This window comes from Nerophis ophidion, linkage group LG22, assembly GCF_033978795.1.
Source record: "Nerophis ophidion isolate RoL-2023_Sa linkage group LG22, RoL_Noph_v1.0, whole genome shotgun sequence".
Taxonomy (NCBI): domain Eukaryota; kingdom Metazoa; phylum Chordata; class Actinopteri; order Syngnathiformes; family Syngnathidae; genus Nerophis; species Nerophis ophidion.
This window is the reverse complement of record NC_084632.1, coordinates 21103781-21129921: the sequence shown is the minus strand read 5'-3', so window position 1 is coordinate 21129921 and position 26141 is coordinate 21103781. Positions and strand designations below refer to the sequence as shown.

General features: G+C 39.1%; 1 protein-coding gene across 2 annotated transcripts in view; it reads left to right on the top strand.

The window, feature by feature from the left end:
- The window catches only part of dennd1b (DENN/MADD domain containing 1B), a 421036-nt gene extending 395261 nt beyond the window's left edge, over positions 1-25775 (top strand). For both annotated transcript variants that reach the window (XM_061883482.1, XM_061883480.1), the window contains 3 exons: positions 14382-14467; positions 21290-21533; positions 23863-25775. In XM_061883482.1, coding sequence (XP_061739466.1) covers positions 14382-14467; positions 21290-21533; positions 23863-24525 — 993 coding nt within the window. In that variant the 3' untranslated portion in view covers positions 24526-25775. The remainder of the gene's footprint in view (positions 1-14381; positions 14468-21289; positions 21534-23862) is intronic.
- The last annotated feature ends 366 nt before the right edge of the window (positions 25776-26141 follow it).

Below are 26141 nucleotides of genomic sequence, written 5' to 3'. Positions count from 1 at the left end.
TATATATATATAATATACAAATCGCGTTTCCATATGAGTTGGGAAATTGTGTTGGATGTAAATATAAACGGAATACAATGATTTGCAAATCCTTTTCAACCCATATTCAGTTGAATGCACTACAAAGACAACATATTTGATTTTCAAACTCATAAACTTTTTTTTTTTTTTTTGCAAATAATTATTAACTTAGAATTTCATGCCTGCAACATGTGCCAAAGTAGTTGGGAAAGGGCATGTTCGCCACTGTTACACATCACCTTTTCTTTTAACAACACTCAATAAACGTTTGGGAACTGAGGAAATTAATTGTTGAAGCTTTGAAAGTGGAATTCTTTCTTATTCTTGTTTTATATTGAACTTCAGTCGTTCAACAGTCCGGGGTCTCCGCTATCGTATTTTACGCATCATAATGCGCCACACATTTTCGATGGGAGACAGCTCTGGACTGCAGGCGGGCCAGGAAAGTACCCGCACTCTTTTACTACGAAACCACGCTGTTGAAACACGTGGCTTGGCACATTGTCTTGCTAAAATAAGCAGGGGTGTCCATGATTAAGTTGCTTGGATGACAACTTATGTTGCTCGACAACCTGTATGGACCATTCAGCATTAATGGTGCCTTCACAGATGTGTAAGTTACCCATGCCTTGGGCACTGATACACCCCCATACCATCACAGATGCTGGCTTTTGAACTTTGCACCTATAACAATCCGGATGGTTATTTTCCTATTTGTTCTGGAGGACACCACTTCCACAGTTTCCAAATATAATTTGAATTGGGGACTTGTCAGACCACAGAACAGTTTTCCACTTTGTATCAGTCCATCTTAGATGAGCTCGGGCCCAGCGAAGCCAGCGGCGTTCCTTGGTGTTGTTGATAAATGGGTTTTGCTTTGCATAGCAGAGTTTTAACTTGCACTTACAGATGTAGCAACTAACTGTATCTACTGACAGTGGTTTTATGAAGTGTTCATGAGCCCATGTGGTGATATCCTTTACACACTGATGTCGTTTTTTTAAAGCAGTACCACCTGAGGGATCAAAGGTCCATAATATCATCGCTTACGTGCAGTGATTTCTCCAGATTCTCTGAACCTTTTGATGATTTTACGGACCGTAGATGGTAAAATCCCTAAATTCTTTGCAATAGCTCGTTGAGAAATGTTGTTCTAAAACTGTTCGACAATTTGCTTACAAAGTGGTGACCCTCACCCCATCCTTGTTTGTGAATTACTTAGCATTTCATGGAAGCTGCTCTAATACCCAATCATGGCACCCACCTGTTCCCAATAAGCCTGCACACCTGTGGGATGTTCCAAATAAGTGTTTAATGAGCATTCCTCAACTTTATCAGTATGTATTGCCACCTTTCCTAACTTCTTTGTCACGTTATTGCTGGCATCAAATTCTAAAGTTAATGATTATTTGCAAAAAAAAAAAAAAGTCTATCAGTTTGAACATCAAATGTGTTGTCTTTGTACCATATTCAATTGAATATGGGTTGAAATTGATTTGTAAATCATTGTATTCCATTTATATTTACATCTAACACAATTTCCCAACTCATATTGAAACAGGGTTTGTATATATGCCTTATATATATTATATATATATATATATATATATATATATATATATATATATATATATATATATAGTGCAGGTCAAAAGTGTGGACACACCCTCTCATTTCAATGCATTTTCTTTATTGTCATGACTTTACATTGTAGATTGTCACTGAAGGCATCAAAACTATGACACCTGTGAAATGAAAACCCTTTGAGGCAATGCAGGAATGTAGGAGGACTGATGTTTTTGAAGCTCATTAAGAGAATGCTAAGAGTGTGCAAAACAGTAATCAGAGAAAAGGGTGGCTATTTTGAAGAAACTCGAAAATAAAACACGTTTTTTCAGTTATTTCACCTTTTTTTGTTAATCACATAACTCCACATGTGTTTTTCATAGTTTTTATGCCTTCAATCTACAATGTAAATAGTCATGAAAATAAAGAAAACCCTTAAATGATTAGAAAGTGTGTCCAAACTTTTGGCCTGTACTGTATGTATGTATATATACATTTATGTATATGTGTACATAAATGTATGTATGTATGTATATATACATTTATGTATATATGTACATAAATGTATGTATGTATGTATATATGCACATATGTATGTATGTATGTGTAAATATGTTTGTATGTTCTTATGTACGTATGTATTTTATGTATATATATTAGGGCTACCAAACGATGAAAATAATTATTTGTGATTAATCACAGATGAGTATACATTTTGTACCCTAGACGGTTAATTTTGGCTGCATATTGCTGCATGACAATGTTTTAACCTTATCTATTAATTAATAAAATGTAATATTGAGTCTACTAATTAATAATTCGGTAATTGAGGACTCCACCAGAACATGTTATGAAATAATTTACACAATATTTCATACAGCCAGAAAAAATGGTCTTACATAATATTGTTTTGTTCTATTTTTAAATTGTTGCTTCTTTTTTTTTTTTTTTTAACAATGTACACCGTTGATGATTTGTTTTTTTAAGACAGAGATTTCTTCAATCATTTAAGTCACTTTTTCTGTAATAAAAAGAATTTGCAATAAATCTACTACCATATATTTTTGGTGTTATTGAAGATTCTACTCGTGTTTAAAGACTCTGTTTAGATACTTTTGTCGCGCGAGGTCCGTCACAAAAGCGCTGCAGAGGGGCCTAACGTCACACCTGCTTTGCGTTGCTGGGAGCCTTTCCCTCATTAAAAGCCACCAGTGTCATCTTGAATGGTGAAGATTGCTGCCCGCGCCTATATCTCCAGTATATTAAAGTACGTCCACAGCGCGGACACACTGCCTCCGCTCCAGACAACTCTGTGCGTATGGCGGGTGGTATATGTTGGTGTGTTATGGTGGTCATTTTTTCCTATGGTCTTCGAACACACCGTGTAGGCAAAGAATGAACAAGTGTTGTGTGTCTAGGAGTGAAGCACGGAGGCAGATGTGTGTGCATGAAGGAAATACTTGTTGGAATTGGGCCCGTTGTTGGCATACAGTAAAATTGGCCATGAAAGCTAAAAAGAGCAGCTAACTTTGTTTGTTTTCTCCTGGACGCTACAATACATTATATTAATTTGTTTTGTTAGGTGTGGCGGCTAATATGAAGCCGTACATTAGGAAGAAGCCAGAAACGTAGTTAAGCCGGCTGTATAGCCTAGCACTTTTATTTTAAAGCCGGAAAAGTGCATGATTGGTCAGAGAAAGTGTTTTAACATATTTTCATGTCAAGACACTTGACTTCAAGTGTTGTTTATTTATATATTTTTTAAATTAAACTTGGTTAAGAATTTTCTATATAGAAAAAAATACTTTCTAAGTACATGCAATAAAAAAACGTCTTCTTTCGACTTTCTGCCCACTGTATTTCATTTCTGTTGAGCTTTCATGTCATCTTATTTACTAGATTAGTCACAGTAGCAATCTAAATGTTATGTTAACCCTAATCTGAACACGGAAGTGAAGCACCACTCACCTGAAAATGACACGTGCAGCAGGTGTTTGCTGCAGGGATGTCGCCTCTTCTCACGGCGAAAAAGTGTCCTTTCTTGTCGAGAGAACAACTTGCCATGGCTTGGAATCTAATATTTTCATAAGCTAGCCTTTCTTTTGTCCATTTCTGCTTTCTTGTGGGTCATTAGTAGCAAGTGAACCAGAGCCAAGTTCCCCCGCTACGGCATGGCTCAAGGGTCAAAAAGGAAGAGTTTGCGTTAATTGCCTGATAAAACAATTAGTTCTGTTATTGAAATGTATAAGTAACGTGTTATCATGTTAACTTTGAGTGCCCAAATATATATACGTATGTATGTATATATATATGTATGTATGTATGTATATATATGTACAGTATGTATATATGTACACTATGTATGTTTGTGTATATGTAGGTAAATATATATATATATATATATATATATATATATTTTTTTTTTTATATATATATACACACACATACTTAGATACACAAGCATACGTAAATAAACACAATTAAAAAATTACTAGGATTGTAGGGATTACTGGCAGTAATGATAAACAAGTAGTCATCACTTGGTGTGATGCTACTCATTTCCTGGAGATTTGCTGGCTGATTTGAATGCTTATATAAATACAGGAAAATATTTTACCATTAAGAAATGACATACCCTGAGCAACTAAGATACATTATTGTTTTCATTGAACTTACCGGCGGTGCCATCTTAGAACAAAATTGTAGATATCACCATCCGAACACGGTCGTGTTTACAACAGGAAGTGAGTCTGTGTGACGTCATTGTCGTCACATAAACAGGTAGTAAAGCACCTTTATTATTTATAAACACTCTAAATCCTTTAGACAATAAACAGTGTTAAAATGTTTAAATCCATTGATTTATAATGTAAATTACCGTCAAACCTTTACAAAATCTGGTTTGTCTTTATATACATAATAGTAATTCATATACAGTAGTTACAATTCTGGGGTGTGAAATCATGTTAATTTTTTTTTTAATTATGGTCTTTAAAAAGTTTTAAATTTGATTTGTTGAGACCTGCAAAGATTCAGTTCAAACACATCAAATGAAAATAATATTGCTCTTAAGAAACAGAATCATGATTAAATTATTCTTATGCCAAGGAGCCAAGGAAGGTATAGTGTGTGTGTGTGTGTGTGTGTGTGTGTGTGTGTGTGTGTGTGTGTGTGTGTGTGTGTGTGTGTGTGTGTGTGTGTGTGTGTGTGTGTGTGTGTGTGTGTGTGTGTTTGCGTGTGTGTGTGTGTGTGTGTTTATTTGTTTTTTAATAAAACTTGGTTATGAGATTTCAATATGTCAAAAAGAACTTTCTAGGCACATGCAATACAACTGTAATAGTTTTAGTCATAGTGGTTGAGGTTTAAGTTTATTTTGAACATGCATACAAATACAACATCCATCCATCCATGTTCTACCACTTATTCCCTTTGGGTCGGGGGGACAAATACAACATAATACATTAAATATTTGATCAGAACCATGATATGAAATGTCCATATTTTTACATCCCTATATTGTAATAATGACCTACAACCTGTACCATGTCATTGATAAATGCAAGAGTTACAATTATTGCACACTTTGGCCCTCCCGAATATTGTAGAATTCCACCTATTAGCATGATAATAAGTGCAAGCATATAACAGAATCAACCAAAAAAATAAAGTTTATAAATGACGCAACAGGAGCCCATACTTAAATCAAACTAAAATATTATTCCGCTAGGAAGTTCAGGTGTGAAGCAGTTTCAATTTACAGAGTATACAAAAGGCACAATAACAAACATCAATTCCACACAAACATTAGGCATTATGGCACCAACATCATAAAGATGATAAGAATCAGAACCAGCTTTATTGGCCAAGTATGTTTTCCACACAAGGAATTTGACGTAGACTGTGCTCCCTTTGTTCAATGTAAGAATATACAATACATCTGTTGGATAGCTAAAATATCAGAATTGTATTTCTTGATTTGTTAATCAATGAGTGTATATAATAGTCTATGAAAAGGGTTGATTCTCATTTCTTGCAAATATTGTCAAAATGTGATATGGTAGTTTTACCTCATCTTATTGTACTTTTTCAAATGTTTTTTATTGGAACTGTACAAGTTCTAGTGTTTTGACATTCTTTATGTACTGCACATATATAATAAGTGAATCAAAAGCCGCTTTTTTAAAACATGATAAATTAAGCGTTAGTGTTCCCTAGACCACAATCTACCAATTTAATTCATTTCCAGTGCTATTTTTTCCAAAGATAGCTTAGCTGTGTCACAGCAGCTTCTTGTCTGAAACCAAAGTGCCATCTGCTGGCTGTGTCTAAGTACTGCACACATACACTTTCCTAGATAGGTGGATTTCAGACCTAATACAGTTAGCATAAAGCACATTTCCGCTTTCTTTTTTTAAAGTGTGCTTTCAACGATGGCCAGTTGGACAGGCGAGCACTAGATCTTGTCTCAAACAGTGTTTTCCTCCCCCTCTTTGCTACGCGCCGTTCTTAAACAGGCAGACTTGGCCGTCCTTCTTCCCTCCCCAAGGTTTGTTTGCGTCTCTTTACATGCGCTGCCAAAGCTGTGAGGTCCGTGCCCGCTCAGAAATACCCTATGAAATGCATAATGTACCGCGAGGGCTTTTTAAGGCCCGCAAGCGTTTGGCCCCGTCACAGACAGTATAAGTGGCCATGCAGGGGACAGTTTGTTTCTTCAAATGCATGCTGACAACTTGATTTTCCTGTAATAACCAGAAATGAAATGTAATATTGTGGGATAGCACTTTATTGTCATTGCATTTAAAAAGTACAACAAAATTACATTTTCAGTACAGACCCGTTCAAGAGCAGACATACAATGTACACTGGAACTTCAATTTACGAACTTAATTGGTTCTTTAACATGGTTAACCAACCACAAAGTTTGTATAGTGAAGCATAGTCCCCCATAACAATCAATGTAAACATGAATAATTGGTTTTGTATCTTTATATATATATATATATATATATATATATATATATATATATATATATATATATATATATATATATATATATATATATATATAATATATAGGTGTGTGTGTGTGTGTGTCTGTGTGTGTGTGTATATACACATATGTGTGTGTATATACACACATACATTTTTGTAATCGAATTTAAATATTTATTTCAAACCTGCACAGTACAACTAAACACAGTTTTTTGTTTTTTTTTACATTTTGACAGAGATATTAATGCAAGGCTTGAAAAGGGGTTGGATGAAGCAGATGCTTATAATATCCCAATGCCTCCCACTCATTCCACATTTAACATAATCAGTAACAGGAACAATACTCTATAAACAAAAAAAAGAAAAACCCCTGTAAACTAACAATACTATGAGACAAGACGAGACAAAACGCACACACGCACACATACACACGTGCCCAAACACTCCCTGACCATACACCTCTCTCCCATCACTCTGTGCTGAGGGCATCACTCTCTTTCCTCCTCGTACTTCTTCAGTACTTCTTATATTTATATATATATATATATATATATATATATATATATATATATATATATATATATATATATATATATATATATATATATATATATATATATATATATATATATATATATATATAAAATTAGGGCAGTGAATCTTTGGGTACCACACAGTTTGATTCATGGAGGTAACGATTCAAAATCATTACTTTTTTTATTAACATTAGGTGCCAGTCCTCTGATTAACTACATTCCTCCATAAAATTGATAAACAGCTCTAATACATTTCTATATTATTTAAAAGAAAACTGGTTTTGTTTAAAGGCCTACTGAAATGAGATTGTTCTTATTCAAACGGGGATAGCAGGTCCATTCTATGTCATACTTGATCATTTCGCGATATTGCCATATTTTTGCTGAAAGGATTTAGAAGAGAACATCGACGATAAAGTTCGCAACTTTTGGTCGCTAATAAAAAAGCCTTGCCTGTACCGGAAGTAGCAGACAATATGCGCGTGACGTCACGGGTTGTAGGGCTCCTCACATCCTCACGTTGTTTATAATCATAGCCACTAGCAGCAAGAGCAATTAGGACCGAGAAAGCGACGATTTCCCCATTAATTTGAGCGAGGATGAAAGATTCGTGGATGACGAAAGTTAGAGTGAAGCACTAGAAGAAGAAAAATAAGACAAAAAAAGGCGTTGGCAGTGGGAGCGATTCAGATGTTATTAGACACATTTACTAGGATAATTCTGGAAAATCCCTTATCTGCTTATTGTGTTACTAGAGTTTTAGTGACATTATAAAGTCATACCTGAAAGTCGCAGGGGTGTGGTGACCGCCAGTGTCTCTGAGTGAAGCCACGGAGGAGCCAAGAAAGTCGCAGCTGCCTCTTTGACAGCTCCAGAAGGACGCAAGCTGCGCTCATGTCTTCGGTAAGAGCCGACTTATTCCCACAATTTTCTCACCGAAACCTGCCGGTTGACATGTGGTAGAGAAACATGTTCGCTTGACCGCTCTGTTCCATATTAAAGCTTCACAACAGACAAAGAAACACCGGCTTTGTTTTGGTTGCTAAAGGCATCTGCAATCCACCGCTTTCCACCAACAGCATTCTTCTTTATAGTTTCCATTATTAATTGAACAAATTGCAAAAGATTCAGCAACACAGATGTCCAAAATACTGTGTAATTGTGCGATTAAAGCAGATTACTTTTAACCGTGTGTGGTGCTTGGATAAAATGTCCGCTCCAACCAATAACGTCACAAGCACGCGTCAACATAAGCGTCATCATTCCGCACCGTTTTCAACAGGACACTTCGCGGGAAATTTAAAATTGCAATTTAGTAAACTAAACCGGCCGTATTGGCATGTGTTGCAATGTTAAGATTTCATCATTGATATATAAACTATCAGACTGCGTGGTCGGTAGTAGTGGGTTTCAGTAGGCCTTTAGAAAAAATATCTTAAAATTCATATTAAAATTCTATCCGAACATTTAATAAAGGCAAATACGAGTAAGCCAAGAGAAGTATTCTCTTTAGTGGAGTAAATGTGTACAGCAGACATGGGCCTCTACAGCAACAATATTACTATGTTTATTGTTCTTTGGTCAATGGTCAACAAAGCAAACAAACAGTTGTATATTCATAGATTGAAAATAAAAAGTTGTCCATTCATAGATTGAAAATAAAAAATGTTGCAGACCGAAAAGGTTTAGGCTGAAGTTAAACACTTATTGCGCCTAACCCTATAAATGATTTCAAGTACAAAATAAACTTCCGAAAATTATAAAATGTCCTTTGCACAACTTATTATAAATACACATTATAAACAACATTATAAACAACATGAACGTAGTTCAATTTTATACACAGTACAGGCATGTGAAATATCCCTGTGTACATATTAAACCTTTCCACTAATTATATATACAATATATACAATAGGATTTACCTGAGTGGCTTAACAAGACATATTGAAAAAAATTGAAATGTTTTTTTTTCTAAATACATTTTTTTAACCAGTACAAAAAAGAATTGCAATTAAAATTATTTTTTTATACATCAAACCAACATATCAAGGGGGTAATTGATTGATTGATTGATTGATTGATACTTTTATTAGTAGATTGCACAGTACAGTACATATTCCGTACAATTGACCACTAAATGGTAACACCCGAATAAGTTTTTCAACTTGTTTAAGTCGGGGTCCACGTTAATCAATTCATGGTAATAGCTTTGTTTTTTATCCAAAAACACAACAACATTACAGCTACCTTAAATGCCTAAACTGAACACACACACACACGTTTCAATTGGTCTGCTCCAAAAACAAAAAAAGGAAAATAATTTTACCTTGTATTTGTAAATATTTGTGAACACTGGGAGTTTTGGAGTGATAAACGATGAGCGGCTTCACGTAGACACCGCTCGCGTTAGCTCAAACTAGCAGCGTGAGGCGATCCTTCATCAGCTTGTGTCCTGGTAGTCCCTTCTCCTTCTCTGTAATGATGATCCAATGTGGCATCTTTTTCTGTCTCATCACAATCAAAGGATGCTCAGGAACAAAGCTCTCGTCGCTGATAAAATATTCAAAATGAAGTTGCTGAAGGCTAACTATGTAGCTAAAGTTCTAGCTCAGTGGTTGTATAGCAAACTGAAACCATACAGCAAGTCAGGAGAGTTTGGATACATTTGAAGCGTTTCTGATCACACAAAGTGATCTGGAAGACAGGCTGACACAGCTCTAACTGTTGCAAGGTGCAACCGATTGTGGAAATAAACTCGTCAGAAGTGCCGCTAGCCTCGAAGCTAATTGAAATGGCTGTGCTGGTGTGTACAGGACATAAGCAGGATGTGACGTAGGAGGCCCCGCCTCTCTGGGACGGCATGGTGCGGTTGGGAGAGTGGCCGTTCCAGCGACCTGAAGGTTCCCGGTTCAATCCCCAGCTTCTACCAAACTACTCACGTCCTTTGTGTCCTTGAGCAAGACATTACACCCTTGCTCCTGATGGGTCATGGTTAGGGCCTTGCATGGCAGCTCCTGCCATTAGTGTGAGAATGTGGAAATAGTGTCAAAGCGCTTTGAGTACCTTGAAGGTAGAAAAGCGCTATATAAGTTTAACTCATTTACCATTTTCAATTTAAAATGGCCCTGCTCGCGTGTACAGGAAGTGATGTCTTCGGCGGCACACAAAATGAATGAACGAATAAATGAAAGAAGCTTTTTCACGCCGAGACATGTTTCACACACAGATGTATTTGGTGGTAGCGGGGGTGTATATTGTAGCGTCCTGGAATAGTTAGTGCTACAAGGGATTCAGGGTATTTGTTCTGTTGTGTTTATATTGTGTTACGGTGCGGATGTTCTCCCAAAATGTGTTTGTCATTCTTGTTTGGTGTGGGTTCACAGTGTGGCGCATATTTGTGACAGTGTTAAAGTTGTTTATACGGCCACCCTCAGTGTGACCTGTATGGCTGTTGACCAAGTATGCCTTGCGTTCACTCGTGTGTGTGTAATAGCCGCATATATAAGGGGGCTGTACCGACACGCTGCTTGTATGGAGGAAAAACATATGACGACAGATTGTAGAGGACGCTAAAGGCAGTGCCTACGCCCCCAATTTTGGAAATCGGGAGTTATTCGAGAGAATGGTTGCCCCGGGAGATTTTCAAGAGGGCCTCTAAAATTCGGGAGTCTCCCAGAAAAATTGTGAGGGTTGGCAATTATGTGGATAAGTAAAAAAAAAAAAAAAGTCGATCCCAGACTAGGTCCCATATGGGGGGAGAGGGGCTCAGTCTGGGGCCTGGAAAAAATCTCAATAGCCAATGTGTTGCATCACATGTGGAAACAATTTTTTTTTTTTTTTCTTTTGGAGATTTTTCATGAGGGGTTGTGAAAACTTTGAGCATTAGGTCAGAGTTTTGAGTTTCATGTACTCACAGTGCATGGTGTCACATTCACATACGGAAGGTATTCCTCTACTCTGCAGCTAAGTACGCTTGAACTACGATTAAAGCACTCAAATTATTTAATTAAAACAAAGTGATAACGACTGGAAGAAATGAAAAGCTGTAATGTTAAATATGTCCCGTGATTGAGAATGGACTCCCACTCCATGTGTTAAAGTTAAAGGCGCTACTGAATCCCACTACTACCGACCATGCAGTCTGATAGTTTATATATCAATGATGAAATATTAACATTGCAACACATGCCAATACGGCCTTTTTAGTTTACTAAATTGCAATTTTAAATTTACCGCGGAGTTTCTTGTTGAAAATGTCGCGGAATGATGCCGCGTACGCGTGATGTCACGGATTGTAAGGAAATATTAGCGCTGCACCAAACACGGCTAAAAGTCGTCTCTGTTCATGGTGTAACTACACAGTATTTTGGACATCTGTGTTGCTGAATCTTTTGCAATTTGTTCAATTAATATTGGAGACTATAAAGAACAATGCTGTTGGTCGAAAGCGGTGGATTGCAGCTGTCTTTAGCGCCGAGACACAACCGGTGTTTCTTTGTTTGTTGTGAAGCGGTGCGGTCAAGCGAACATGTTTTCTCTACGTCAACCAGCATGTTTTTGGATTGAGAAATTGTGATATATATCTTACCGGAGACATCAATGGATTATTTGTCGTCCTGCAGCAGCTGTTTAAAAGGCAGCTGCGAGCTTGGCTCCTCGTCTTCTCTCTGAGACCCTGCGTGTTCACCGCAGCCATCCGACCTCGAGGTATGACTTTACAATCTTTAAAATCTCACTAAAACACTATTAAAACAATAAGCAGATAAGGGATCTTCCAGAATTATCCCAGTAAATGTGTCTAAAAACATCTGAATCACTCACAATGCAATCGCCTTTTTTTTTTTTAACTTTATTTATTTATTTATTTTTTCTAGTCCTTCGCTATCAATATCCTCAGCCACAAATCTTTCATCCTCGCTCCAATTAATGGGGAAATTGTAGTTTTCTCGGTCCGAATAGCTCTTTTTGTTGGAGGCTCCCATTATAAACAATGTGAGGATGTGAGGAGCCATCACATGGGTGACGTCATCGTCTGCGACTTCAGGTACTTATTAGGGACCAAAAGTTGCGAACGTTATTGTCGATGTTCTCTACTATATCTTTCAGCAAAAATATGGCAATATCTCTAAATGATCAAGTATGACACATAGAATGGACCTGCTATCCCCGTTTGAATAAGAAAATCTCATTTCAGTAGGCCTTTAAAGTTAAAGTACCAATGATTGTCACACACACACAAGGTGTGGCGAAATTTGTCCTCTGCATTTGACCCATCCCCTTGATCGCCCCCTGGGAAGTGAGGGGAGCAGTGAGCAGCAGCGGTGCCACGCCGGGGAATCATTTATGGTGATTTAACTCCCAATTCCAACCCTGTGCAGGCTGGAGGTCATCTGTGTGTTCCATGCTGCTGACTGACGGGAAAAAAAAAGTGACAGCAATTGTGGAGCAGGAAGCCACTTTTTCATTTGCTTCTTTCAGCTTCCCTTTAGCCCTCAGCGAGGAGCTAATGGAGCAGCAGTGTGAAAATGTGTTGTTGTTCTTTTTCATGTTTTCCTCTTGCTCTGTCGGGCCCGGGGCTTGACTATATTTGACTGCCGCCAATCTTAAACATGCTTTTTGTTCTTTACATTGACACGCGGTTCATCGGAGTTCACGTGTCGGATAAATAGCATGCTCTTCAGGAACTCTTGGTAGAAAAGTGTGAAAAGCGAGTTGTTGGAAAGTGTCGAAACGGAACCGGGGGGGGGTCGACAGAGACAAATTGATGAGGGGCTCCCTGTGGAACTTCCTTTTTCGGACAGGCGGTGCCACGGCTGTTACCGAGATCATAGTGTTTTGTGGGTCATGTGACCTGCGTCTGCTCACCTTGCTTTAATAAACACCTCGCTGCACACAGAGAGGCCCTGCTTCCCCAAATCAACAGCCTGGTGTGTGTGTGTGTGTGTGTGTGTGTGCGTGCGTGTGTGCGTGTGTGCGTGCGTGCGTGCGTGCGTGCGTGCGTGCGTGCGTGCGTGCGTGCGTGCGTGCGTGCGTGCGTGCGTGCGTGCGTGCGTGCGTGCGTGCCCGCGCGTGCCGTTCACAGGTGCATCTCCGCTCTGTCGGCCCGCTGTGGTTGGCTGCCATGTTAGACCGGCCCCAGATTTACTGCCCCGACACAGGAATCCATTAAATGCTGTTTAGGGATCCCAGGCCTGAGCCCCTCTCAAATCTCTTTCATTATAGCTCCAAGCTACCATGGAAGGCCGGCAAGTTGGCCAATCAACTGTGCCCCCACATGTGTTCCTGCTTAGACCCAAGACTTAGAGGCTAAAGTGACTAATGCGCACATTTTAACGTGTGTGTGTTTGTGTGTGTGTGTGTGCCCCAAATGAGGCCATGCCAGGCACACGTTGCATTCCGCCTGTCTGGCTGGCACTCTTTACGCTCATGAAGACTTGATGCACGGATCTGATAGTGACCTTTGACACCCATTGGTTCCTCCCCTCCCCCATAATCCCTATGTAGGACCATTTCCTTATTCTGAATTACAGTTGGTGTTCATAATCTGTCCAAAAAAAATATGAATTGTACAAAAACCGAAGCAATAAATCATGTGAATTCAATCGCTCCGTGGTCGGTAGTAGTGGGTTTCAGTAGGCCTTTAAGGCTTCAAAATGTCTTTCTTTCCTGCGATGTTTCTTGCTTTGTGTGGTTTACAGAAGAGTACATGGGGGGCAAAAGGTGAAATAAAGATGAATATGTGCAGGAACACCCGCTGCATATGTTTTGTTGTGTGACGAACCAAAAGCACAGAGGGCCAGTTTCAACAACAGCAACAAAAAATATGACCGCCATGTGAGAAGAATGTCAATTAGAAGGTGAGACATGGTAGATGTGTAGTGGCGGTCAGAGAGGAGAGGAACATGTGCGTGGCGGTGGAGGCCATGTTAATAAGTGGCCCGCAGCAGATGGGAAGCGCCCCCGCGTTGCTTTGTAAAGCCGCTGTGTCTTCTTCAACCCGCACATGAAACATGTTACACAGGTGGCGTATTAAACCTGCCGTGTCACTAAACGCATACTGATCACTCAGCACTTTGCAGATTGTCAATGCACTTCCTGGCCTGCTCACTTTTAAACACTCGTAAAAGATTCTCATCCCCCAGACACCATTTGACTCATTTTCTTTGGGTCGAGGTTCAATAAAACAAGCTTCGTCCTTCCAGAACTGAGCATCTTTTTCTAATCACTTTATTTTTGTTGTTGTTGTGATTCTCGTTAATACAGCAGAACTTCAGAAAGTCTCCCATGAGCACGGGCCCTCAAGATCTCAGCTACGGGCTTGACGATGACGAGCTGGACAACGCAAGCAAGTGAGTGCTCGGCTTTTATTTCACACTGCCTGTGATAGATCACCAAAGACATGCACATTGTTGTCTAATGCAGTGGTTCTCAAATGGGGGTACTTGAAGGTATGCCAAGGGGTACATGAGATTTTTTTTACATATTCTAAAAATAGCAACGATTCGAAAATCCTTTATAAATATATTTATTGAATAATACTTCAACAAAATATGAATGTAAGTTCATAAACTGTGAAGAGAAATGCAACAATGCAATATTTAGTGTTGACAGCTAGATTTTTTGTGGACATGTTCCATAAATATTGATGTTAAAGATTAATTTTTTTGTGAAGAAATGTTTAGAATTAAGTTCATGAATCCAGATGGATCTCTATTACAATCCCCAAAGAGGGCACTTTAAGTTGATGATTACCATATTTTCCGGACTATAAGTCGCAGTATTATTTATAATTGAATCACTTGTTTATTTTTCAACAAGTTTTTAGTTATTTTTATATCTTTTTTTACCAAATACCGTATTTCCTTGAATTGCCGCCGGGGCGCTAATTAATTTAAAACCTCTTCTCACTCCTGCGCTTACCAAAGGCATGCAGTAAAAGTAAGCATGCGCTAATTATTTTAAAACCTCTTCTCACTCCGGCACTTACCAAAGGCATGCAGTAAAAATTGGAGTGTGATGTTAGCTTGGACCTTAAATCCTACTGAATAGCTCTTAATCCTCTTCCCTTTATGCGATTTCAAAATACCGGTATTGAAATCAGCCTCCTCCATTTTGAAAATGATGACAGGAGAAGTGTCACTCGTGACGTCACGAGTTTGACCAGGCGGTAATGCTAAGCATGCGCTAATTATTTTGCGAAGCGAGTTTGACCCGGCAGTAATTCAAGGCAGGCGCATCTATATGCCCTGCGGCAATTCAAGGAAATACGGTAGTTTAAGAAAGACCACTACAAATGAGCAATATTTTGCACTGTTATACAATTTAATAAATCAGAAACTGATGACATAGTGCTGTATTTTACTTCTTTATCTCTTTTTTTTCAACCAAAAATGCTTTGCTCTGATTAGGGGGTACTTGAATTAAAAAAATGTTCTCAGGGGATACATCACTGAAAAAAGGTTGAGAACCACTGGTCTAACGTATAGATTCATGTGATAGACAAAACATGTTAAAAGGGAAAATATACTTATTTTTAACTCATGGCAATACTGCCCCCAAGTGACCATTACTCATAAAAACACTTCTATTCTTTTATTTTATTTTTATTTTTTTTTTTACAAAAATTACACAGAATGTGAATCCATCCATACATTAATAAATAATAATAATAATGGATTAAAGTTTATATCGTGCTTTTTCTATTATTAAATACTCAAAGTGCTCACAGAGAAGTGGGAACACATCATTCATTCAGACCTGGTGGTGGTAAGCTACATCAGTAGCCACAGCTGCCCTTGAGTGGACTGACGGAAGCGAGGCTGCCAGTTTGCTTCTACGGCCCCTCCGACCAACACCTATCATTCATTCACCAGTGTGAGCGGCACCGGGGGAAAAGGTGAAGTGTCCTGCCCCAGGACACAACGGCAGCGATTTGAATGTCAAGAGACGGGGAGTGAACCTGCAACCTTCAGGTTTCTGGCACGGGCGCTCTAACCACTACGCCATACCATTTCCTACCGCTGGTCCCTTTTGGAGTCGCGGCGGGGGGCTGGATAAGGGTGTAACGGTATTTGTATTGAACCGTTTCGGTACGGGGGTTTCGGTTCAGTTTGGAGGTGTACTGAACGAGTACACATGCTAGCAGCGACCGGGATAGGACAACATGTAAAAGCCAGAGCTGGAAGACCCTCCAACCGAACGAGTTCCCACACGGGCATGTTAAGTAGCGTACGGCACGTTGTGTAAACATTATACACAGAGGCACAACACACAACATGCTAGCAGCATCCGGGCTATGATAGACTGACTACACCTCCTCTTTTCACCGGACATGTCCTCTTTTGCTGGGCTGTCCGGGTGGAGTTTCTTAAATGCCTCAAATGTCCGGCATTTTAAGTTAGGGTTGCGTGTATTTTCAGTGTACGTTCAGGGTTAAGAAGGGGTTAAAAACAAGAGAACTTGTGCACGCAGCAACATTCGTGAGGGAGGGGCAGAGACAGAGAGAGCGAGAGAGTTATAATAAACGCGCTTGCGTGTCCGGGCTCTGCTTTTTATCCATTGATTTATCAGATTTTATTTTTTATTGTCTATAGCAGGGGTGTCAAAAGTGTGCCCCGGAAGCCATTTGCGGCCCACAGCTAATGTTTTAAAGGCTAAAAATACTATTAAAATCAACAAAAACATAAACAAAAGTGAAATAAAAAAGCATAAAGGCTAAATATAATTTAGAAAAAGTTGCAATGCTGTCTAATAAAAAAAGGTTTTTTTTTTTCTTTCAAACTGTCATTGCTCAAAACATAATATTGAATCAAAATCAATGTTATTATGAATTATTCACCTATCCATGGTTCCGATTACTTCACATCAAATATTCCACTAAGAAAAATATTTTTGGTGGAAGAGTTTGCAAATTTGGTAAGTAAATAACCCAAAAAATTATATTTTGTTGTTTTCTTACTGTACCGAAAATCAACCGAAGGCGGTGTACACCCTGGACAAGTGGCCACCTCATCGCAGAGAATGTGAATCATATTGGTAAAAAATTAACTACACTGGGAAAAAAGGAGAAATATAATCTTAGAGGAAAATCTAATTTAAAACATGTGTATGCTTGCACAACACTTTACAAAACCTTTAACATACCTGTATGTGGAAATAAATTATGGAATGGATTAAGATTTAGACTTCCTTTTTATTGTCATTCAAATTTGAACTTTACAGTACAGATAAGAACAAAATTTCATTGCATTAGCTCGTTGTAGTGCAGGATAAATAAGCAATAAGGTGCAGATATAAATAAATAGATTACTGTACAGATAAATATATTTCACTTTTGCATATGCATCCACGTTTATGGATGTATATTATATTGTCTTTATATGTCAGGGAAATTGAGGGGATTATTATTATTATGATGAGAGAAGAAGCTGTTACAGAACCTGGAGGTTCTGCTACAGAGGCTGCGGAACCTCTTTCAAGGGTCCAGCAGTGAAAACAGTCCTTAACCAATGAAATCAAACAAAGCACCAATATGATTCAGTTTAAGAGACTGTTCAAAATACAAGTGTTCACAAAGTATACAGAACAAGAATGATGATGAACATCTTGAACCCTTTTTTTTTCTTGGTTTTTTATTGAGACAACAATTATTTATGTATTTAATGATTGTTTGCTTACTATGGTATATATTATTTATTCATTTGTTCACTGCTCTGTTACAGAGAACAAGGATATTGGATGAACTTGCTATGGTATGAAAAGTGGTTGGATTAAATAAGCTCTGCTTCTTCCTACTCCTATTCGGACCTGCTGTAATGAAACAACTGGAATTGTGTGATGCATTACATATGCATGTTCCAAATAAACTGAAACTGAACTGAACTGAAAAGGCCACTGTTGAAAAAATTATAAGTTATTTTTGACAAATCTGTCAATGGAACATTAAAAAATTGTCTTAAGATTTCTTGAAATAAGACATATTTAAGCTAAAAAAATGCAAAAGGGATCTTGAAATTAGCAATCAAAAATTATCATTAGCTATTTTCATGAATGTTGTGATGTTTTGTGTCTGAAAACTGTTACGACTTGGAGATAATGAGAGGACCCAGATGCAGAGAGGAAGTTCCAAAATTACAACTTTTTATTTTGAAATAACTTTTTTTTTTTACCTCCAGTGCAAAAAGTGTCTCACAATAATACAAACAACGTACTGAAAATAATTCCGAGAATAAACACGTAACTCAAAAATCACTCCAAAAAATGAGGAATACTACTTCGAAGAAAAAACTAACAAAAATAGAATCGCAATTAGAGTTAACCAAAAGTGCTCCAACAGGAGGAAAAAACTCTGATGATCTATACAAATACACTATCTATGAATAAACAAAAAATCACTCAAATCAATGAGGCAATCAAACGAAATTTGGAACAACAAAAACTCATCAATTAGGTCGACGAAGGAAAACTAAGGGCGCTCGAAGGAGGAAAAAGTAAACTCAAAATTACAGCAAAAAACTGCTCTGACAAAAAAAAGGAGAACCAGGAAAACAGGAGCAAGGCAAGGAGGGAATCAAGAACATGGACTTGGACTTGGACATGGACGCTAGAAGGCACGATAAACGAGACGATCTGGCAAAGGACAAACGGGGAAGTGAGCTTAAATAGGATGTGGGAATGATGGGACAGAGGTGGAAACAATCAGGAATCAGGGATGACGTCAGACTGGTGACACAAGAGGAAGGACCCGTGATCTGAAACAAGAGGGATGCTTTTCAAAATAAAACACGTACATCACAAGACAGAAAAACAAACAAGACTTCCCTCACCGCGGTGTGACAAAAACAAGTTCTTATGTCTCACGGAAAAAAATACTAGTTAGGGTATTGTGACTTGTTTTAAGTTTGTTGAGATATTTTAACCAGAAATTAGAAATATACTATATTGCCAGGGCTTCACGGTGGCAGAGGGGTTAGTGCGTCTGCCTCACATTACGAAGGTCCTGCAGTCCTGGGTTCAAATCCAGGCTCGGGATCTTTCTGTGTGGAGTTTGCATGTTCTCCCCGTGAATGCGTGGGTTCCCTCCGGGTACTCCGGCTTCCTCCCACTTCCAAAGACATGCACCTGGGGATAGGTTGATTGGCAACACTAAAAAATTGGCCGTAGTGTGTGAATGTGAGTGTGAATGTTGTCTATCTTTCTGTGTTGGCCCTGCGAGGAGGTGGCGACTTGTCCATGGTGTACCCCGCCTTCCGCCCGATTGTAACTGAGATAGGCACCAGCGTCCCCCGCGACCCCAAAAGGAAATAAGCGGTAGAAAATGGATGGATGGACTATATTGCCAAAAGTATTTGGCCATCCATCCAAATGATCAGAATCAGGTGTCCTAATCACTTGGCCCGGCCACAGGTGTATAAAATCAAGCACTTAGGCATGGAGACTGTTTCTACAAACATTTGTGAAAGAATCAACTTTATTTATAAACCACATTTAAAATTTACCACCGGGGTAGCCAAAGTGCTGTACAATGGACAGGTTAAAAGATAATACGAAGACCGAGCAAACAACACAACACAAACAGAACATGATAAAAAATAAATAAATAAAACATAAAAACAGCTTCACAGCAGGTGTATAATGGGGCGCCATTGCAGGATGGATATCACTTAGTGTTAAAATCCAAGGAATAAAAGTATGTTTTTAAGAGAGATTTAAAAACAGGGAGAGAGGAGGCTTGTCTAACACTCAGAGGTCGGTCGTTCCAGAACTTGGGAGCAGCAGCAGCGAAAGCTCTGTCACCTCTAAGCTTCAACCTTGTGTCAGGGACCGTCAGTAGCAGCTGATGGGCTGATCTTAGGGATCGAGTGGGGCAGTAAGGCTGAAGGAGGTCGGAGAGATATGGGCCGCTCTCAGTGATTTCCAGCGTGGAAATGTCATAGGATGCCACCTGTGCAACAAATCCAGTCGTGAAATTTCCTCGCTCCTTTATTATAAGAAAATGTAAGAGTTTGGGAACAACAGAAACTCAGCCACGAAGTGGTAGGCCTTATAAACTGACAGAGAGGGGTCAGCGGAGCAATTATGGTGTGGGGTTGTTTTTTATGAGTTGGCTTGGCCCCTTAGTTCCAGTGAAAGGAACTTTGAATGCTCCAGGATACCAAAACATTTTGGACAATTCCATGCTCCCAACTATGTGGGAACAGTTTGGAGCGGGCCCCTTCCTCTTCCTACATGATTGTTCACCAGTGCACAAAGTAAGGTCCATAAAGACATGGATGACAGAGTCTGGTGTGGATGAACTTGACCGGCCTGCACAGAATCCTGACCTGAACCCGATAGAACACCTTTGGGATGAATTAGAATGGAGACTGAGACCAACATCAGTGTGTGACCTCACCAATGCGCTTTTGGAAGAATTTTGTACGATTCCTATAAACACACTCCACAACCTTGTGGACAGCCTTCCCAGAAGATTTGAAGCTGAAATAGCTGCAAAAGGTGGATCGACATATTGAACCCTATGGGTTAGGAATGGGATGGCACTTCAAGTTCATATGTGAGTCAAGGCAGGTGGCCAAATACTTTTGGCAATATAGTGTATATACTTGGGGAGAGTGTGAGTTTTCCCAGTGTAGAAAAAACCCCAACTCCAATGCGATTTTAGCTTTACAGTTCTTAGGACAGGTATAATTAACTAAATTAATTGGGGGCCCCATACCCAAAAAGCTAAGGACCGGGGTGTTGGACTTCTCCCTTCACTTCACTCGTTTTACTTTGTATATTTTGAAGATGTTTGGTTGAGTTATTTTGTCAGAAATACAGGAGTGTTCTGCTCCTGTTAAAATGACCTTCCACACAAAAGATAGTCAAATGAAGATGAAAAGGAGAGGACTTAACATGGAACCTAGAGGAACACCACAACAGGTTGAACAAATGACTACTGACTGCATCTGAAGTAAACAAGCTACAGACTTAGACATCCTTTTATTGTCATTCAAATTTGAACCTTAAAGTACAGATAAGAACAAAATTATGAAAAAAATGTGGCTGCCTAAAAGGAGAGGACTTAAAGGGGGGCCTTGAGGAACACCACAGTTATGTAAATCACATGTTTGGACCCCAGTGTTTGATGTAATGTCAATGCAAGTCTCCTTTTTTTTGTGTTCCAAACAAAGGATCTCGTCAGAGGACAGCGGAGACGTCCCGTCATACACCGAGGACGTCCCGTCATACACCGAAGACAGCGATGACTCGTACTCTCTGGATCTGGATATGGACTCCTCCCACTCGGGCAAGATGAACCTGCTGGAGGAGATCCTGGACTCTCTGAGCACCACCACCTTGGAGCAAGGAAAGCTCAGTGCTGCCAAGAGCCTGGACTTCTTCAGGTCCATTGAGGATCTGGACTATCAGGCTTCGGTATGAAAGATCACTATAAATTATATGAGACACACAAGATCAATTTTGCTGACTACAGCAAAAATAAAGACTTTTCAGGTGGTGGCTCAAAAAAAACATACGATTATTGATAAATGATGTAAAACATTTATTTGATGAAAAACAATAAATTAAATACATACACATTCTCCAGGGCTGACGCGTATTCGAAACTATCCAGTAACAAACGTGTCCATTTAACCTGCTGCATCACTGCTTTAATTTAATGAATTATTGACCACTTGGTGTCGCCAAAGAAATCGCCATTTTTTTTTATAATAAGAGAAAAAGAGATTTGTTTTATTTTCACCTTTTAGAAAATACATATACAGTATGTTTGTTTATAATTTATTATGTTGTATTTTCCCTAATATATTTAATAACTTATTGATGTATGTTTATAAATGCTACATTTTTGAAATGTTACATTTTAAATGCAACTTTTCACATTTTAACTCAAAAAATTATTCTTATATGTTGAGATATTTTTCTAATTTTCAACTTAGTAACTAAAAATAAATAAATCATTAATCATGTACATGTGCGTTTATTCATGAAATAGTATCGCACTAAATCCATTTTCTTTAATGATAACCAATTATAACTCATCAAGGTTACTGTGTCAGTTAGGTTGATGTGGTTAAAATATTACATTTGAAATATTTGTAAGTTGCAAATATCAACCCCAGAATTTATAAAAAATAAAAGATGAATACAATATGATATATATTTCTATTTTCACGTTTAAAACACATGTTTACTGTTTGCTGATTTATAAAATACATTATTGTTTTTTCCCAAAGTAATTTAATAATAACTGATATCATTTATTACTTCACTGTATCTTAGATATTCATGATTTAAATATTACATTTAAAATGCAACATTTTACGTATTAACTCATGAAATTATTCTGGTACATTAGGATTTTTTTATTTATTTTGACCTTAGTAACTAAAGTAAAAGCTTTTTTTTTTTTTTTACAAATATGTTTATTTATTAGATAATATGGCTTCCCAATGTAATCCAAGTGTTGTAATTGGGGGTTAAATCACCAAAATTATTCCCGAGTGCAGCCATCGCTGCTGCTCACTGCTTCCCTCACTTCCCAGGGGGTGGAACAAGGGGATGAGTCAAATGCAGAGGGTGATTTCACCACACCTAGTGTGTAGAGGAGGGGTCTCAAACTTAATTTACCTGGGGACCACTGGATGCAGAAACTGGGTGACGCTGGGCCACAAGAAACGATTTCTTAAAAAAAATCTAACAAGCACTTTTTAGTGAATTCACCTTCTTTGAATGGCTTTCCCGCCCTAGCAACATACTTGCCAGCTCTCGTGATCTTTCCGGGAAACACCAGAATATCAGGGGGTGGGGTTGGGGGGATGGGGGGGGGGTGTATATTGTAGCCCGGGATTCTGGGATTGCATGGGATTCTGGGTATTTGTTCTGTTGTGTTACGGTGCGGATGTTCTCCCAAAATGTGTTTGTCACTCTTGTTGGGTGTGGGTTCACAGTGTGGCACATATTTGTAACAGTGTTAAAGTTGTTTATACGGCCACCCTCAGTTTGACCTGTGTGGCTGTTGATTAATTATGTCTTGCAGTCGCTGACTGCGTTTGTAGAATCCAAATACAACATGTGGCTGTGCTGGCCCACTGTTTATACACTTTGTAGAGGACACTAAAGGCAGTGCCTCCATGGTGTCCCCTTGATATTGTTGCGAGGGTGAAATTTGGGAGAATGTTTGCCCATGGAGGGGCTCTGAAAATTGGAAGTTTCCCGGAAAAGTTGAGAATGTACAAGTATGACGCTGTAGAGCGCCATTCACATAATACTCGCGGGCCGCACCAACATTAAATTTTCACATTGTGGTGTGGGCCGCAAAATAACGTCTCGCGGGCCGCGTGTTTGAGACCCCTGGTGTAGAGGGACTATCAGTGGTACGTTAACTTTAACTTTATTTAATTATAGCCAACTATCATTCACCACAATTTTACTGTGAAAAGTCCAAATTGTTTGATGTACTATATTTGAAATATTTATTTCGTACTTAAAGAAATTTGCTTTTACCTTGTTTTTTAGTAAAACTAATATTTATTTGTATATTTATGTTTATTTACAAAACAATACATGCATTTGATCTTAAAGGTTACCATGTATGGATATTATGCAACATTCATCAGCATGTGATGTGTATTTTAAGTTATCATAAGGGGTTCCTTGCGTAATGAAAGTATTAAATGGTATTTTATTTTTATGTAACTTGTTGAACCAACATGTTTTATCCTTTGTTCTGGTTCTTTCCCAGGGTAAACCAAAGTTGTCTGGCGCCTGTCAAGCCTCCAGCGATGCTGGTGGTGTTGTAGGCGGGGAGCAGGGGGGCTGGAACATGGGTCAGGACGACAGTGCAGTTCATGGGAAACACCTTCCACCATCGCCACGGAGACAAGCCAACAAGAGCAGTCTGAAGGTGTCCAAGAAGCCCCGCAAGGACGGAGCAGGCGAGCAGATCAGCCAGCATGCTCTACCTCCACAGAGACCACCAGGAGACCGCCTCTCCTATTTTCCCTCCACGTCTCCGAATCCCTCCGACTACTCTCCACGTGTGCGGACCGTTTCAGAGCCCCAAACCGTCAGCGAGCCTCTTCAGGCCCAGAACCCGCCGCCCTCCACCGGCATCCTGAGGAGGAAGGTGCTCTCCAAGGAGACGGTGAGGACCTACAAGCAGAAGTCTGTCCTGAGGCAGGCCAGCAAAGAGAGCCATGTCAGGAATTCTGTTCAGGTACCTTGGGAGAAGGACTACGTGCAGGGGGTTCAAGGTCACGGTAAAGCCCTAGGGGCCGCGACACAGGATCGAGGCCTCCTGGAGGAGATCGAATCCATGTGCTGCGTGGGGCCAGTCCTGCATGGCGGCCTGCAGCTGTCACAGGTTCACTGCAACAACCACAGCAAGGCCACAGAGCAGTCCTAAGCTGGTAGCACTAGGACCCTGCGTCTATTTGGACTAGTTCTATGTCACACCTGGACGAAACGTGATGCTTTCAAGGAAAACAGGAAAGACTTGTGGCGTTCAACAAAGTCATCCTCTTTTCCTGAAAGAAGGCAATGGGTGGACAAAAGTATTGGGACACACTTGCATCCACATTAAGTGTGCTCCATCTTTGTGCGAGTTCATCCCATGAGGTCGGGGTCAGGTCAGGACAGAGCAAACAAAATACAGATGCAGACCTGCCAACATGTGCGTGTTTTTACGCGCCGCACGCATTTTTTGCCTCGAATACGCTTCCCCGCTCTCCAGGTGCGCAATTTGCCAGTCTCAGTTTAAAACTGAGTGGTCTGATCACTCCTGTGGGGGGGGGGCACCAATGTAAGCTAAACCGGCTCGCTCCCCCTCCTTGAGTAGCGTGACATCCGCCTACCAAAAAAAAAATCTATTTTCTCCCCGAATACCTCCTACGATTTTGAATCATTTGTCCATAAAAATGACTGTTGTAACACGCTGATTAGTTCCAGCTGCAGGAACACCCACCTCCCTTTTCGCTTTAAACACCATTGGCTTGCATTGAAGGACATTTACACAGAAAGGTGTAAATATGCCCTAAAATCAGCATCAACGGTTGGAATTGGGAGTTAAATCACCAAAAAGTATTCCCGGGCGCGGCCACCGCTGCTGCTCACTGCTCCCCTCACATCCCAGTGGGTGATCAAGGGTGATGGGTCAAATGCAGAGAATCATTTTGCCACACCTAGTGTGTGTGTGACAATCTTTGGTACTTTTACTTTAATTTAACTGACTACTTTAAATGACTGTTACAATGCGCTGATTAGTTTCAGCTGCAATAAAACCCCCTTTTTCTCATTGTGTGTGCGCGACAAAGGATGCAAACAAGCTCAAAATGACTGTCGAACGCATTAATTCGTTCCAGCCACAATTGCACTCCACCTCTCTCTTTAATTACCATCACCTGCTCGGGATGAAGGATGCTGACAAGCTAAAGGCTGAAACAGGCTTTAAATGACGGTTGTAATGTGCAGATTAATTCCAACTGCAATAACACTCCCCTTCTTTCTTCCATTACCGCAGTTTGCTCGCTACGAAAAATTAAAACAGGTTAAAGGCGTAAATATGCTCTCGCGTCAAGTAGCTTGCATCCCCTTTGACGCCGTCTTGATTCATTTATATATTAATTTTATTGATTTAATTCATAGCTCTTTCCTTATACATATGTATGTATTTATAAATACATATATATATATATGTACACATATGTTTGTATATGTATGTACAGATATGTTTGTATATATATATATGTACACATATATATATATATATATATATATGTATATATATATATATATATATATATATAAATAAACACACACATATGCACACACACACACTGTGTATATATGTATATATATATATATATATGTACACATATGTTTGTATATATATATGTACACATATATATATATATATATATATAAACATACATATGCACACACACACACTGTTTATATATGTATATGTATATATATATATATATATATACACACGTGTATATATATATATATACACATGTGTAT